This window comes from Hemicordylus capensis, chromosome 5, assembly GCF_027244095.1.
Source record: "Hemicordylus capensis ecotype Gifberg chromosome 5, rHemCap1.1.pri, whole genome shotgun sequence".
Lineage (NCBI taxonomy): Eukaryota > Metazoa > Chordata > Lepidosauria > Squamata > Cordylidae > Hemicordylus > Hemicordylus capensis.
The window spans coordinates 4,896,265-4,912,968 of NC_069661.1; the positions used below are offsets into that span (position 1 = coordinate 4,896,265).

The 16,704-nt window shown below is 45.5% G+C and overlaps 1 protein-coding gene across 4 annotated transcripts in view; it reads left to right on the top strand.

The window, feature by feature from the left end:
• The window catches only part of ALMS1 (ALMS1 centrosome and basal body associated protein), a 109,767-nt gene that overhangs the window by 53,861 nt on the left and 39,202 nt on the right, over window positions 1-16,704 (top strand). For all 4 annotated transcript variants that reach the window (XM_053255633.1, XM_053255635.1, XM_053255632.1 and 1 more), the window contains exons 6-8: window positions 2,206-2,365; window positions 3,585-4,991; window positions 9,707-9,837. In XM_053255633.1, coding sequence (XP_053111608.1) covers window positions 2,206-2,365; window positions 3,585-4,991; window positions 9,707-9,837 — 1,698 coding nt within the window. The remainder of the gene's footprint in view (window positions 1-2,205; window positions 2,366-3,584; window positions 4,992-9,706; window positions 9,838-16,704) is intronic.

Here is a 16,704-nt window from a genome sequence, read left to right on the forward strand (position 1 = left end):
ACATCTGCAGCAAATTTGGTTCAAATTATTTAGGCAGTTCACAAGTTAGCCCACTTGAGCCTAAAAACTTTACGTGTCTGCCATCTTGGGTCGGGGTGGATGACATCATCACAAACTATGCTGTTGAAGTGTCCCTATGTGTCCCTACAACTGTACCCGATTTGGTTCATATTGGTCCAGTCATTGTGAAGTTGATAGTCAGGGACACACGGACACACACACAGAATGCCGGGTGATCTCATAAGCCTACTGGAAAGTAGGCTAAAAATGGGTGGGAATCCGTCCCACCTCTGGTATTGTAGCAAGTAGTTTCCATCTCTCCTTCAGTCTTTCATTGAGCATTGCATGGCTAGCATTCTTGGAGCTTTCTCTTCCTCTGTCCAAGTGGTCTTTGGCCATCAAGTAATATAATGGGTCCTGCCTCCCCAGTAGACCCAGACGCTCCCACCTGGGAAGTTGATTGGCATATCTCACTCAAGATGCCCTCATCCAGTAGTAGAAAAAGGAGTCTTTTCTACTTATCAGGAAGGCTGTGTCCTGCTCCTGGATTCAAGGGCATCTGGGGTCTGTTCTGGGTGCCCGGATCTCCTGGGTCAACATATCTCTTCATCTTCAGAGCTGGCGGCCATTACCTCCCCCATCCTTGTACCATCTGGCCTGTAGTGGTTTCCCTTTCCTGGCTCTTAAAACCTTTCTAACGTACATAGACCTGCCTCTGGAGCATGTGGGAGGAGATAACCCACACGAGATGCCCTCGAATCTAGCAACAATGAGACACCTTCATGGTAAGTAACCAATGCCCCTTTTCATGTGTCTTCAATGGCAGCAGAAGTTGGTGCAAAAATATCCTAGCAAAGTATATTTGGGGTTCTACAAATACTCTTTTCTTTTCAAGTTAGCCTTCGCACAAAGGCTGCAAACTGCTAACACTGGATGAACATACATTCGGCCAGTTCACCCACCTTTTTACCATCCACCCTTGCTGTTTTTTGAGAACATAGAATTACCTTTCCCTTCTGTGTGGCAGCATTGTTAAGATTTGCCTATATATGGTGTGTGTGCATATGAACCTTTACCTTTACTCGTAGGCAGCTCTTCTTTCTTTTGCCAAACATGTTCTGCTTGAATTATGTGGCCTTTCAAATTTGCATGAACAAATGTGGACCCATGAAAAAAGGAGGAGGAGCCACACTGCTTCTTCACCCAATCCAACTTGGGAAGTGGGACCCACACTGCTTCTTCACCTGCCACACATGTTTGTCACTTGCTGGAGCAGGAGCCGGAGTCACAGCTATAAATGGGATGTGCATCCAGATGTACATGCTGTCTACCTGTGCAAAGTTGCATTCAAAGACATGCACACATAGTTGCCCGTTCCAGCTTTACCCCTTGTTCCTGCTTCACCAAGTGACAAGTATGTGGTGATCTCCTTAGCTGGACTGGGGTGCCTGGTTCCTGGGAGCCAGCTTGCAAACCGCAAGGTTCTTGCTTCCTTTGAGACGAACTGCTTTCTGCTGCCAATGTTCAGGGCTAGCATGTGCTGTGCCGCCCCAGTCCCTGCCAGCTTTGTGGAGCGTGTGGTCCCGGGAGCCGCCTTTTTTCCTGCATGCCTTGCCATTCCCAGTGGCATGGAGGAGTCCAATCCCAGCTTGTCCTTTCCTCTTTCTTCCTGCCCTCTGCAGGAAGTCTGCACTCAGAGCACCTGCTCTATGAATAGATCCCAGCCACTTATTAAATATTTCTGGTAAGGAGGCAGCATGGTGCATGAAGCTGTGGGAGTGCTTCTAAGTTGAAGAAAAAAGGACTGCCAAACGTTTGCTTATGTGGTGGCCTTCTAAAGGAACAGGAGGAAGGGCTGGAAGCCTCTATACTCTTTCTTTCAGAGAGAGAGAGAGAGAGAGAGAGAGAGATTTTACACATTTTCACTCACTCGTTTAGGAAAGTGGTGGGAACATGAAAGTAGATTTCTCAGCATTTATAGAACCCAAAAAAATAAAATGGGAGTTCTGCCGAGTACTGAGATTGTCTAAATTAAGACATTGCCAAATGGCTTGCTGTAAAGACTTATGGAATTATTTCCATCTTTAAGTGTTGTGCATCTCTTGTGGAACGGTGTTGAGGGTGACATTTTAAATTGCACATTGCAAAATGCCAGCTTGTTTTTATTTCTTTCCCAGATTCAATTTTCTTCTTCTTTGGCATCAGGTATACCTCCGTAATCTGGGCATTGATCAGTCACCTTCATCTATACTGACTCCATTTATGCTCCGAGGTCCCATCCGAGAAGTAGAATTCTCTCCAACTGAGCTCAGAACACTGAAGGCATCCACTGATATATTAACCCAGCATTTGCAGGCATCAGAAGGTAGGGCAGAAAATATATAGGATGCATCTGTGGAACTTTGATGGGTCTATTGGCGTGTTTAGTCATAATAGCTAAGCAGAATCTCCATGCCCAGAGACCATATACCAAGACAATGAGGTCATTCTCAACCAGCTCTTCCTGAGCTAGAGCAGCCCTACCCTGGTAGAGCTGCTTGTGAATGCCACCAGGATCGGGACCGATCCCAGCGCTCCTTGGCCATGTAGCCCATTTTTTTTAACCCAGAATGAAAGTAAGGCAGGAAGACACATGTGCACCCTCCTCCCTCACTGCCTGGTCGAGTGAGCAAACGGACTGCTAACTGAGCAAAGCAGTGCCTTTTTTAAAAAGTGGTCATTCTCTTATCTCACAGTTTCCCTCCAGTGGCTGTTGCTGGTGTGTTAAAATTTTATTTATTATTTATTTGATTTGTATACCGCCCTTCCAAAATGGCTCAGGGCGGTGTTGCTGCAGTGCTGATTGTGTGGGCATATGATGAAAGAAACAGGGCATATAATGATGCACACAGGGAACTGGCAGTTGTGTGGGGGAAATTAGGTAGTGTCCTGCCTTCCCCCCAGCCCTCTCTGACCTCGGTATGATGATCGTCTGAACGACCTTAAGATGTCTGACTACCACTTGCTTGGAGGCAAATATCTGGGAAGGATTGTTGCCTACATGCCGTGCTGTGGGCTTCCCAAAAGTACCTGGCTGGCCACTGTGAGAAACAGGATGTTGGGTTAGTTGGACCCACCTTTGTCTCCTGCACCAGGCTCTTGTTGTGTTATGTGGTTTTCATATGCTGCTGTGGACATTTGTGGTGTTGGTGAATATGGTAGCCCAGTGAGATAAGCCTAAAAATAAAACAAAGGAAATAAAAAGTGCCTTGTAATTGGAGTGTGGGTGCTCTGCTGAGTCTTCAGTATACTTAACCCCAGGTAATTTGGAGTCTTTGTAAGAGTTCCCCCCACCCTTTCCATATTGAACTGAAACAATATCTAGCTCATTCTGTTTTCTGATACCTGCCAGTCCATTGTCAAGTGGGAAGCTTACAAATTGGGCATGTTGGTGATATTTACCCCAAGTTATCTAATTATGGTTGTAAACTGTTTTTTCCAGAATCATTTTATTATATTCATTCTTTATTATAAGAGAATGAATAACAGGTATTTACATTAGTGAGAGATATTTAGAATTTTAACCATTCTTCTTGCCCTTCTAGGAGATTCTCGCTCGGTGATGGATGTTATGCAATCCAGCTTTAATTCTTCCAGTCTTGGCGTGCCTGTTCCAGTGAGGTCCAGTACTGACCCTGAGCCTCCACTACTGCCTATAGAGCTCTCGCCAAAGCCTCCCAGAGAGGTGCTTAGTCAATGCGGTGTTACCTGCTCTCAACTGAAGCAGCATGCTCCTACACCATACCTTCTAGAGAATACTTTTGAGTTTCCAGCTGTTCCAAAGTCAGCAGAACAGAGTCAGATAATTCCAGCAGATTCATCCAGTGTTCTTCCTGACAATGAGAGATCCACAAAATGTGTTCAGATGCTGATGGAGAGGTTTGACTTAAAGGAACTTGATGGGAGTCAAGAAAAACTGGCTTCCAGCTCTTTGTCTCGAGAAAAGGATGAAATGGTTATAAATGAAGAAACCAGTTCTGCCAGTGTAGTTCCTGATGGAGAAAGAGATGATTCCTTTCTAGGATCAAAAACACTGAAGGAAATAGACAAACTTTTGGCAGAGGCAGAAAATAAAACTCTGAGCAGAAGCATTATTCCTGCCTCATCCATCTCCTCCACAGATCTGGGCAGCTCATTAACACAAAGTAAAAAGATCGAAGACTGTGAAGATTCTGTCTCGGTTAAGCAGAGTAATCCAGGGCTTCAGAGAATGTGGTCCTGGGATGAAGCCTTCACCAGGCAAAGTGTTTGCAAAGAGAATGCGTCCCCCAAAACCCTTAGTTTAACTGGTAGCTTAAAATGGGGAGATCTGCATGCTGCAGACTATCACAGCAATGAACAAATTGTGGAAGGAAAGTCTATACCAAGATCCCAAATATCGGATGAAGGATATGGGCTGGCAAAACAAGTCGTGCGATCAGAGCCAGAAGGCTGTAATAATGTGGCACCAAACACTAACCTGCCTGTTTTTGTAAGTGGTGCTGGAGATGGCAAATCTTATAACCCCAGAGAGATCAAAGAATTACAGGCTGTTTCTAGTGCCCAGCCCTTGGACGGCACCTCTGATATGGTGGGAGATTTTCACCAAGTCTCAGAGAAAGCCAGGGAAGCTGGCACTAAAGGACCAGGGAGCAATCATGAAAGTGAAAATAGCAGTAGTGTGGACTCTCTGGGCCTCAAAGTGAAAAATCTTCTGCAGCGTGAAAGTCTTGTGATGCATGCCGCACAGTGGGTAGAGGAGGAGTGCCAAGGTGGGCGTGGTAAGACACAAGTCTCGGCTGCAGCTGGCATAGCTTGCAGTGAAGGTAGCGCTGGTATCCAAGGAAGCGACAACAGCAGTAGCTTGGACTCTCTGGCTGCCCGGGTCAAGATGCTTCTGGAAGATGAGCAACCTGTGATGCATGCAACGCAGATACTACGGAGTGCGGAGGAAGATGAGAAGAAAGCACGAGGTAAGGGATGAACCTCAGGAGCACACTCTGTGTTGCATGGGATTCAAGAGTGCAGAATCATTTCTGACCTGAGCTGAAAGAGAGAGGCTTAAGCTGTTATCAGTATGGAGATAGGTCATGTACATAAGACGAGACATGCTGCATCCATCTGGTCCAGGATCTTATTTGCCCCATCCAGATTCTTCTGGGAAGCCCACAAGAACTGCATGAAAATAATAGCCTTCCTGTGCTGTGGTCTTCGCTCCCAGCAACTGGTATTCAGTGGCATACTGCCTCTGAACCTGGAGTTTTTATGTTGCCATCATGGCTAATAAGCCCTTATAGAGTTAACCACTCTGAATTTGCACTTTGAAAAAGCCTATACTGGAAGTTCCTGCCCCTCCTGTAGTCCTTATGGGGGTAAGGACTTTGAAGCTCGTGGAGCACGCAGAGTATAGAATCATAGGGTTCTAGAGTGAGAAGGGATGTAGGAGGTCTTTGAGCCCAGTCCGCTGCTCAGTGCAGGAACCTGCTACATCACCCCTGACAGATGACCATCCAGCCTCTGTGTGAAAACTCCTAAAGAGGGAGGACCAGCGACTGTACAAGGCAGACTGTTCTCCTGTTGGACGGATCTCTCCTAATATCTAGCCTGAACCTGCTTCCTCCTAATTTCAGCCCCTTAATTCTAGTCTCACCCTCAGGAGCAACAGATAACTTAGTCTGCTCCATCTTCTGGGCGACAGTGCTTCAGATACTGGAAGACTGCTAGAATATTTCCCCTTAGTCTTCTCCAGGCTAGCTACCCAGCTCCTTTAACTGCAGCTTGGTTTCCAGACCCCTCACCATCTATCTTACGTTCCTCTGGTTCTGATCCAGTTTATAAATGTCCTCTTTAAAATGTGGTGCCTGGAACTGGACACAGTATTCCAAGTGAATTCTGACCAGCACAGACTAGAGTGGAATGTTTCCTTCTCACGATCTGGACACTGTGCTTCTGTTAATGCAGACAACACTACAGTTACTTCTTTAGTACTTGCACCACACTGCTGGCTCATGTTCAGCATGTCCACTAAGACACCTGGGTCCCTTTCATATGTACTACTAGGTCTCCCCTGATCCTGTATTTGGTTTTTCTTTCCCAAATGCAGGACTTCACATTTGTCTCTGTTACATAAGAACACCCCTGCTGGACACAGTATCCCACCAGGTGCCTCTGCTAAGTCCACAAGCTGAGGGCATGACCTCTCTCGTGCTGTTACTCCCTGCAACTGGTACTCAGAGGCATCCTGCCTTTGAGGCTGGAGGTGGCCTATAGCCCTCCGACTAGTAGCCATTGATAGACCTCTCCTCCATGAAGTTGTCCAAACCCCTATGAAAGCCATCCAGGTTGTTGGCTGTCACCACATCTTGTGGCAGAGAATTCCACAAGTGGATCAGGTGTTGTATGAAAAAGTACTTTCGTTAGTTGGTCCTAAATTTCCTTGCCATCGGATTCATGGGATGACCCCTTGTTCTAGTGTTATGTGTGTGAGAGAAGAATTTCTCTCTATCCACTTTCTCCACTCCATGCATGATTTTATAGACCTTTATCATATCTCCCCACAGTCGTCTTTTTTTCTGAACTAAATAGCCCCAGGTGTTGTAGCCTTGCCTCATAAGGAACGTGCTCTAGGTCCCTGATCATCTTGGTTGCCCTCTTCTGCACCTTTTCCAGTTCTATAATGTCCAGAATTGTATGCAGTACTCCAGGTGTGGCCACACCATAGTTTTGTTTAAGGGCATTATAATATTAGCAGTTTTATTTTCAACCCCCTTCCTAATGATCCCTAGCATGGAATTGGCCTTTTTCACAGCTGCCGCACATTGAGTTGACACTTTCAGTGAGCTGTCCACCATGACCCCAAGATCCCTCTCCCGGTCAGTGACTGACAGCTCAGATCCCATCAGCGTACAGAGGCACATTTAGCCACGGACTTTGATGATCAGGTCTATGGCCTCCTATCTCTGGGGGCAGGGTCTCCTCAGAGTCCCGCCGCTGCCCCGCCCCGATGATATTTGTCATCTTCACCGCTGGGGAGTGAGCTGAGTGGAGCAGGCTTCTTTGAGTGGTGGTGGTGGCAGCCGCTTCAGCTGGTGGGCTTGTGCAGTGAGTGCACCTGCAGTTTGAATATGGAGCATCACATACCCATCACGGCCTTGCGACGGTCCATATTCAGACTGCACAGGTGCACCTGCTGCACAGGCCCACCTGTCACTGTGGCGGCCGCCACCACCACTCTACACCTGCTCCACTTGTCTCACCCCCCACCCTGGTGGTGAAGATGACAAATATTGGCTGGGCAGCAGTGGGGTGGGGCTCTGGGGAGGCCACCACATCATTTGAAGACCCCAGATCATTTGGATACACCTCCCAGAGACAGGAACAGTGGTGACAGGTATCTCTTAAAAAAAAAATTAAGGGATGGTTTTGTGGCGAGGGTGGGCTGATTGGACCTAGGTGCGCTTATATGTGAAGTTGGGGTTTTTTTGCCCCCATATGAATCACTGTCCAGTGTTGAACCGCATTTGCCTTTTTGTTGCACACTCCCCCAGTTTGGAGGGATCCTTTTGGAGCTCCTCATTACCCTATATAGTTTGGTGTCATCTGCAAATCTGGCCACTTTGCTGCTTACCCCAACTTCTAGATCCTTTATGATGTAGATTAAAAAGCACTGGTCCCAGTACAGATCCCTGAGGGATCTGAACTTCATCTTGTTGGTTTTGGCCTAAGATTCAAGCCTGTCCAGATAGGATTGAATATTGGTTCTGCCTTATAAAGTGGTAGCTTTTCTGCCTCCCACACCAACTTTGTGTGATCTGCAGATTTGGTAAACATCCCCTCTACTCCCTCATTTATGGAAATACTGAACAGCACAGGGCTTGGTATAGACTCTATGGAACTCTAATTGATACCTTCATGCAGAATGATATGAAGCCACGAATGAGCACTCATTGGGTATGAGTGTTCAACCAGCTACGAATCCACCAAACAGTTCTATAATCTATCACGCATCTTACTGGCTTGACAACAAGCAGATCATGGTTCCCAATAGCAGCCACATTCTTTTCTAGGTGCTTACAGATAGACTACTTAATCATCCTTTCTCAGATCTTGTCAGATATTGACATCCAGCTTGACTGGTCTGTAGTTTTCTGGCTCCTCCCCCTGCCCCCTTTTTAAAGATAGAGGCAACATTTGCTTCCGGTACATCACCTGTTCTCTGGGAGTTTTTGAAGAGTACAGAGAGTTGGCCACATTTCCCTTGTGGGAGAAGACAGATAGAAAACGAGAGTTTAGCAGCTCTGTCTTCTTTCTGTTGCCCCATACCATTTCACCCTCTGCTCTGCATTAACAGCCCTACTACTTCTTTTGACCTTCCTCTTGTTTCAAACATTTGAAAAAACAAACTGTTTTGTTGTGTTTTGGCTTAGTTCACGAGCCTCAGCTCATTCTGAGTAATGTTAGGTTGTGGGCCAGCTACCACTGTGGCCTTTCTGTGAGCAAAAAGAGCAAAGAAAGGGAACATGCTGGTAGGAATCACTCTTATACTCTCCCACTGCTCGCTCTAGATTTTGGCCCACAATGTGGTATGCAATTTTTTTCCTGTTCAGTTTATCTTGGGTTGAGAACTAGACTGACTGCATAATGAAACAGTCAGATGACCACTTAATCCTGGATCAACCATAATCTTCATTGAACAGGCCGCACAAAATTGGGCAAAATCTGACTTTTGAACATGGAAATGGGCACAGTGCAAGACAGAAGTAATAGTACAGTTCTTTGGAGAGTTCACAGTGCTTCATGTTGGTTATCTTGTTGCCCTTACTATTGTCCCCAGACCGCAGCTGAGAGGGAGTGGCTTGCCTCGGGGCCACCTCCTGCATTATGGCAGAGATAAGACTTGATCTGCAGCTGTCTCTCAACCCCTATGCTACACCCAACATTTCCATTTACTGGAATTTGTCATTAGCTAGGTTCATTCAGTGACAAGCAGTTTCATTGCGGTCCTCTAACTTGTCATGAATTTTGGAAGTGGACTTAACTTCCATAGCCCACCTCTGCTATGGGAATGGGGAGGGAGGGAGGGAGAGCAAGAATTTTCTGAAAATATTAATAGTTTTGTTACTGGAAATCTGTACTGTACTGAATTGTACATCAGCCACTCTACAACGTTTTAGGTAGTTTGCCTTGAACAAACATGCTAAAGTAATTCCTGGATAGCAGGAAATACATTGATATTGGACCTTGGTTTCAAATTGCTGCATTTGGGTTGCTCCCCCTTCCCCTTTAATATCGCTTCTTCTCATTAAATGTGAAGTGTGCCATTGAGTCGGTGTCGACTCCTGGCAACCACAGAGCCCTGTGGTTGTCTTTGGTAGAATACAGGAGGGTTTACCATTGCTGCCTCCCATGCAGTATGAGATGATGCCTTTCAGCATCTTCCTATATTGCTGATTCCCGATATGGGTGTTTCCCATAGTCTGGGAAACATACCAGCAGGGATTCGAACCGGCAACCCTCTGGCTTGCTAAGTCAATTCATTTCCCCGCTGCGCCATTAGGTGGCTCTTCTTTTCATTACCATGTCCCAAATGACTCCCTTAACAGGATAGGTACTACCTGCCAAACTATCAAATTGAAATGACAGTATAAACAGAGGATTCTCCTCCCTTTTCTGTGCTCTCTTTTAATAGCCTGGGTAAAACTGAAGCTGGCTGCTCATTCTGCAGACTTTGTGACTGACTTAACTGAAGAGGACCAACAGAAGATAGACGCAATCAAGAGGGAGTATCTTCTGGGTGCCAGAAAAGCTGGAATTGTTAAGGTACAAAGGAACTGGGGTAACCAGTAGACTGTTTTAGGAAACATGAGAGAGTGGCACTTAAAAAGCCAAGTCCTTGCTTGTGGGACAACTGTATCTTTAACTTACTGGCTGACATCTTGACTAAATTGCTCAACAGAAGTCCCATTGAAATTCAGTCCTTTAAAGAAACTCCTGAGTAGTACTATTCAGAAACTTAGTCTGGATGTCAGCCACAGACTCCAAAAGGAAGGCTTGTACAAAGCAATAATTTCTTACTGGTAGCTAGGGATGTGCACAAAACCAGATTTGCCAGATTGGCTTGAATCCAGACCAGATTCGACCCATTTTGGTTTTGCCTCCATTGAGCTGGACCTGGTTTGAGTTCAAACTGGCTTGGAGCTCTACTGGTAAAGGGGAATCCAGTGAGGATTGTCCTGTACCAGTAAAGGGGCAGGGGGCTGTCCTAAGGGTAGGGGATGCGAGGAGAGCAAATAGCTATCTACAAGTGCTGGTCGCTCTGTGTGTGTGTGTGTGTGTGTGTGTGTGTGTGTGTGCACGGCTGGGGCAACTCCCCCCACCCCCACTGGCCTCCCCCAGAGTAGGCAGGGCTGGTGGCAGCCTGGTTCAGGCCTCTGTGCACGTGCGGAGGAATAGCTGCATATCCCACCTTTGTGACAGCACATGTGGAGGAATTTCAGATCCCACCAGTAGAGTGGAAAGGCTTACAGGCATGGATGGGGTGGAGACCATCAAACGACCTAATTTTTAAAAACTTTGGAAAAATATTAATCAATGTAAAACATTAGCTTTTTGGTTTATTTATACAGCACAAACTTGGAAAACAAAACAGTTACCATAAGAGCACAAAGGAGACAATAAATGGTTGGGGAAACAAATCCAACTAAACTATTCTAAATTGGTCCCTAACACAGAGTCCTCTGCAGTTACCTTCCTTTGTCAAGAACTTGGCTTGTTTCTGCTGCAGTCTGAGGTCTTGGTCACCTTGGTCAGACTTGGGGTGCAATCCAGCCTGGTTCTTCAGTGATTTCAGCCCTTACCAGACAGAGAGTACACCACTCTCCCACAGCACTGACTCTCCCAGTCTGAGCTAGCAATTCTTTAGCTGGACTCAGCTCCTTCCCTTGGACTGGACTCCGCTCCTACAGTTCTCCAACATGTAGCTTCTCAACTGCACTGCTTCTCCTTCTTCTGACTTCTCCCTCCTCCCCTCTGCACACTCCAGCTCTTGTAGCTACAGACTCTCCACTCTGACTTCCAAAACTGAACTGTGCTAAAAGCAATCTCCTCTTATGTACAAATTGTCCCAACAGTTCTGTTTAAATGATCCACTCTGTATAATACAAAGTTCCTTCCATGTTTCAAAATTTCCCTTTCCTACAAAATTAAACTGTCAAACTCACATTCTAAATGTGAAACTAAAAAAGCAGCAGGCATGAACTCTTGATGCTGCCAGCATTCTTTGCAAGCATTTTATACATGCTATTTGCAATAAGAAGAGTTTTAGGAATATCAATGCAATAAGGAGAAGGCTCATTTGCAGTTGCCACTGGCGGGTCTGGTGCTACTCAGGGATGGGCCTTCTCCATTGCTGCCACAAGGCTTTGGAATGTGCTCCCTGCTGAAATAAGAGCCTCCCCATCTCTGATAACTTTTAAAAAGTCCTTAAAGATGCATCTGTTCACACTGGCTTTTAATTAAAAACTGTTTTAATAGTTTAAAACATCGTATTTAAATTTTAAATTATTGTAACATTTTAACTTTTTTGCTGTTGTAATTTGTATTGCTTTGTTATAAACCAGCCAGAGACTCAAGTTTTGGGTGGTATACAAATACGTTAAAAAAAATAATACAAGGGCTTATTTACAACAAGAGGAAGTTTGGGAATATCAATTCACTTACAATTCAAAGATTTGTTTTACAAAAACCAAGAGATCTAGGCCTCATTCCTCCACAGCACCCGTGGAGGCCATTTTAGTGACCTCCACGCATGTGCAGAGGCCATTTGGGTGACCACACAACCAGGCCGCTATCTGCCCTGCCTACTCTGGGGGAGGTCGGTGAGGTAGGGATGGAGCTGCCGCCACCCCCACCACCGCTGTAGCTGCTGTCGGTGACACTTGTAAGTAGCTACTTACTTTCCTCCTACCCCTCTACCCTTAGGACTGCTCCCTTTACTGGTAAAGGGGAATCCTCACCAGATTCTCCTTTTACCAGTAGAGTTCTGAACTGGCACAACCACCTTGCACACCCCTGCTGGTGGTGTGGTTTACTGTGTGCATGGTTATGGCACTTTAATGACACCTAATCTTCTTCATAGCTTAGAATTTCCAGGAAGTACTGTGGAGAAGAATTGGATATCCATGTGTCTTATCCAAAGCAAGCTTTGAGAGCAGCTTTCTCCATTATGCCTCTGTTTGTGTTCTGAAGGCCAGGGTCCTGCTCTGTATACTACCTCTAGAAAGTGGGGACATCTGCAGCAAGGTGGATAAAAAAACAGACGATTTTTTTTTTAAAAGAAAAATCAAAACTGATTTAAACTTGATTACACACACACACACACACACGCACAAAATTTCCAATTCTCATGAAAAAAATATGGTTAAAATAAAATCTCATAATAAACATGCTACACCAGCACTTACATATTCCAAAATATGAATTAATGTCTGTTTATTACAGAAAGTGTAATGTTTGACCTACCAATCAATCATGGGCATTCATTTTGGGTTCATCTCATGAAAATGGCTCTAGTCTGCCCAGCAGTGCCTAGCAAATGCCTGTTCTTGCTTTTGGTTGGACATTTCTGGGCTTTTAGTTTCTGTTTCTAAGCCTGTTTTCCATGTGCAGTGACACAGGCTGGAAAGCAGGGTGGCTTTTAAAGAGACCTTCTGGTTTCTAATTGGGACTGGGCAAAGGCAGAGGAGTTGGCAGACACACAGTATAGGAAAGAAGGTAGAGTAGAAAAACACTGGGTTGGGGAGGAAGGGAGGACATTATTTAGTATGTAGCTTCCTGTATTGCCCCACATTTTGCCACCAGAAAACTGTCATAGTTTCTGGGTGTTGGAGGCATCCTATCTGGGAATATCTATAGATTTAATTTTCTTGGGACATGTGTGCCCAGGATTTGGTGGCGGAACTCTCGTGACACGCTGCGAGAGTTCCGAAGTGAGGAGGACTGAGGAGGAGAGGGGGAAGAAAGTGCTGGTGGTGGCCAGCTAGCCGGCGGAGGAGCAGGGAGAGAAAGGCGGTGGGGGGAGAGAAAAGCTGCGGCGGCAGGGCCCTTCTTGGCCGCCTGCCGCGGCTCTGTGTGTGGGGAGGGAGGGGAGGAGGGCTGGAGAGCGCAGGGCCGGAGGGAAGGGGAAGAGAGGAGAGACCGGGGCAGTAGGAAGCGGGAGGGGGAAACAGCCGGCCCCAAAGCGCTGCACAGATGCTCTGTGCGGGGTTGGCTAGTTTTAAGAAATGCCTTCCCTGGAATGCATTACATAAACCAGCTGTTAGATGCTATTTCCTCAATTAGTAAAGATCAGATTATTTTTAAAATTTACATGTATATTTAAGATGTAAAAGCTCAATTGGGTTGTAAATTAACATGTTTCAGTGATCAGATTTGCACCATTGTTTAAGTAGTATGTGAAGAAGTATTGGGGGAAAACTTGATCAGTGTTTAAATTGAGGGTTTCTCTTGGTGATTTAAATCAACTTGATTTAAATTAGTCCGCTCTGGTTTGCAGCAATTGTTTTTCTTGCAGTTGCCTCAAGACAATGGAATGACCTCTCTGATGAGGTTCAGAGTTGTTTTTTTCTCTTACAGTTCTGAAAAGTGTGCAGAGGTCACCTCTTCCCAAATGGTTTTGGCCACTAAGTTTTAATGAGCGTTTATTGCTGTTAAGGGATTTGCACAAGGCCAGCTATGGGAAGAAGGCTGGTATTGTGGTAGCAAGCATGACTTGTCCCCTTAAGCTAAGCAGGATCCACCCTGATTGCATACGAGATATTCCCCTTAGGGAATGGAGCCGCTCTGGGAAGAGCATCTAGGCTCCAAGTTCCTTCCCTGGCAGCATCTCCAAGATAGGGCTGAGAGGGATTCCTGCCTGCAACCTTGGAGAAGCTGCTGCCAGTCTGTGAAGACAATACTGAGTGAGATGGACCCATGGTCTGACTCAGTATATGGCAGCTTCCTATGTCCCTATGTCAGCCATCGTAGAGAATGTTTTTACTGATCAGTTTTATTTGCTGCTGTTAAAACTGTTGGAAGCTGGAAGTCATTTCTGATCTACTGCAAGGTACCCAGAGATCTACCCGTAGATTCTGATCTACCTACTGCTTGTGCCTGCCCTAGAGGTCCCAGCCATTAAGAACCAAGCCATTTTCTGTCTGCAGAGCCCTGAGCTAAATTCACTTTCTTGGTTACACCAGAGAGTAATGCAATGTTGCAAACTGGCATTTATGTTTTCTATAATGTGTTTGCTTGTCTTACAGTTTTATATTGTAATTACTACTGCTTGCCTTGCAATTTCACGTTATAATTATACTTGCTGAAAACATAGTCAATAGGCTATCTGTGTACTGTCTTAGTAAGTGTGCAAATAAAAAAATCAGTAAGGCTTCCAATGGCTAAAACTGCTGACGGCAATATACAAGCCTCAGAGAAGCAGTAGCAATCTCCTATGCACCACTTCCTCACTCCATTCACACACTTATTTGGGGGCTAATTTACCCACACACAGCAGGTATCCTGTGGTGAGTTGCCACAAGTTATTTCCATTTTTCTACCCCTGTCTGTTTACAGTTTGGGAGTATTGCTAGAAAAAGCAAGAAACAATGATCCGCAGTGAATTGTCATGTGCATCAGTAAGCTTGCACACTCAGTTGAGAATAGAAATATCTGCATGCTTGATAAAATGTGTGAAGCCTCTTGCTGGGGCAGTGCCATGTTTAAGCGTGATGGTATAAAATAATTGTTCTCCGCATTCTGTTTGTCACCATTTGTGAAAAGGCTTTAAACTTTGTCTCATAAAATGACTACAGAGTTTTGATATAATCTCAATTTGAGCTGAATATGGAATTCTAATGCTGATTTATAGCCAGAAAATCACAAGTTTAAGGTCTGAACCTACTGAGACATTGTTGCCAAAGGCTGATACTTTCATGCAAAAAGCATGTTGTTGTTTTTATCTTGGATCCTGAGATAAAATTGGTAACATTGGAAACTCTATGCGCACACACTGGGAATAGTGATCAGTTCTCTGTTGTCATGATTACACGTTGAATGGCTGGGGGTGGCTGGGAAATGTCCTTACCAGTGGAATTTTCTGCTTTCTGTAATGGAATGCATCAGTCTGTCATACCCCACCAAGCTGTGAATTCAGGGCTGGGATTCCAGAAAATTACACTGCAGCTTCCAAGCTGCCTTTCGAAGGGCAGCCAGCGAAGACAGGGCTGTATAAAGCAGCCCTCCCTAGTATTTGTTCAGGAGAGTCAGTCAGAGGCAAAGGAGCAGGGTATGTAGGTACCGGCAAAGACCCCCCTCATTTGGCAGGAGATCGAACACAGTTTGCCAGCAGCCTTATGTGGCCAAATGAATTCAAGAGCCTAGGTCTGGGGCCCACCCTGTCAGCACTCCCCTAAACTCTACAAATGTGGGCCGTTCTGCTTGGAGGTCTCTGCCATGAAACTGCCTATAAAATACCGTGTGTCCAGAGAAAGCAAAATAGGCCTGAATTCAATCCCAGGTGCCCATAAAGTCCAAGAGGCTGCCCAGAGCAAACCCAACCTCAGCAAGCTGGCTGCTGAGAGAATTGCAGCCTCTGCCCGACGCTTCTGAAGTTACAAGCAGAGGCATCAGCCAGATGCTTGCTTTCCGACACATGTCTTGAGTAAACATGTGCAGAAGAGTACGACGAGAAGTGGCTCTGCTTCAGAGGAGAAGAGACCTTGTGTTCTGAACTGCTGCTCAGCGTGGAGAGTCTCTCTGCAGTGTGGCGCTCTTGAATGACACACAGATATAAACACCTGTTGATTTTGTTCCTGTCTGTCTTGTCTGTTTCCAGCTTAAGATAACACTGGCTCTGCCTCGAGCGCTAACAAGTGGCTGAAGGTGATGGGGTGAGGCGAGTGGCGTGTGGCTTTCCAGCATGTTTTGAACCTCTGAGTCACGCTTTTGAATGCTCTCTGCTTGTCTCTGATTGCGAGCAAACCCTGTCCTCTGCAGGAAGCTGATGACTGCGGTGCTGGGTTTTCTGCATGAGGAAGAGTTTTCTCATTTACGTACCTGTCTTGTTTGCTGTGCAATCTCTGCTCTGTGAAGATTTATTTTGCTCTCTCCTCTGTTTTTGAAGCAGGCTGTTCTCACTGGTAGTACATAAGTCACTTGTACTCGATCAGCTAAACAAGAAAATAGCTCTTCATATTTATTGTATTGTTGTCTCCAAAGGAGTGTTGGTTGCTTCTCTGTGTGTTCTCTCTCTCTCTCTCTCTCTCTCTCTCTCTCTCTCTCTCTCTCTCTCTCTCTCTCTCTCTCTCTCTGGCTTACACAAGGTTTGAGGTGAACAGCCTTGAATAAACAGTGCTCTCATTCCTTCATTTTGTCTGTGGACGTCAGCGTTTTCTATTTATTAGCACATTTGAATCCAGAGGTGTTTTGTAACAGTAGAACACTGCCCCATGCATTATTTAGATTGGCATTTCAGTAAGATAATTAAACCAGGTGACCAAAGCTGTGTGAAGCATCCATTAGATCCGCATTAGAATTTATCTGCCTCTCTGAAGATGTCCACAAGTACTTCTGCAGAGAAAACCTGCTATCTGTTGTTTGTTCTTGAGTCTATTTTTGTGTTCATATGTGGGAGGAGTTAAGAGAAAGTTG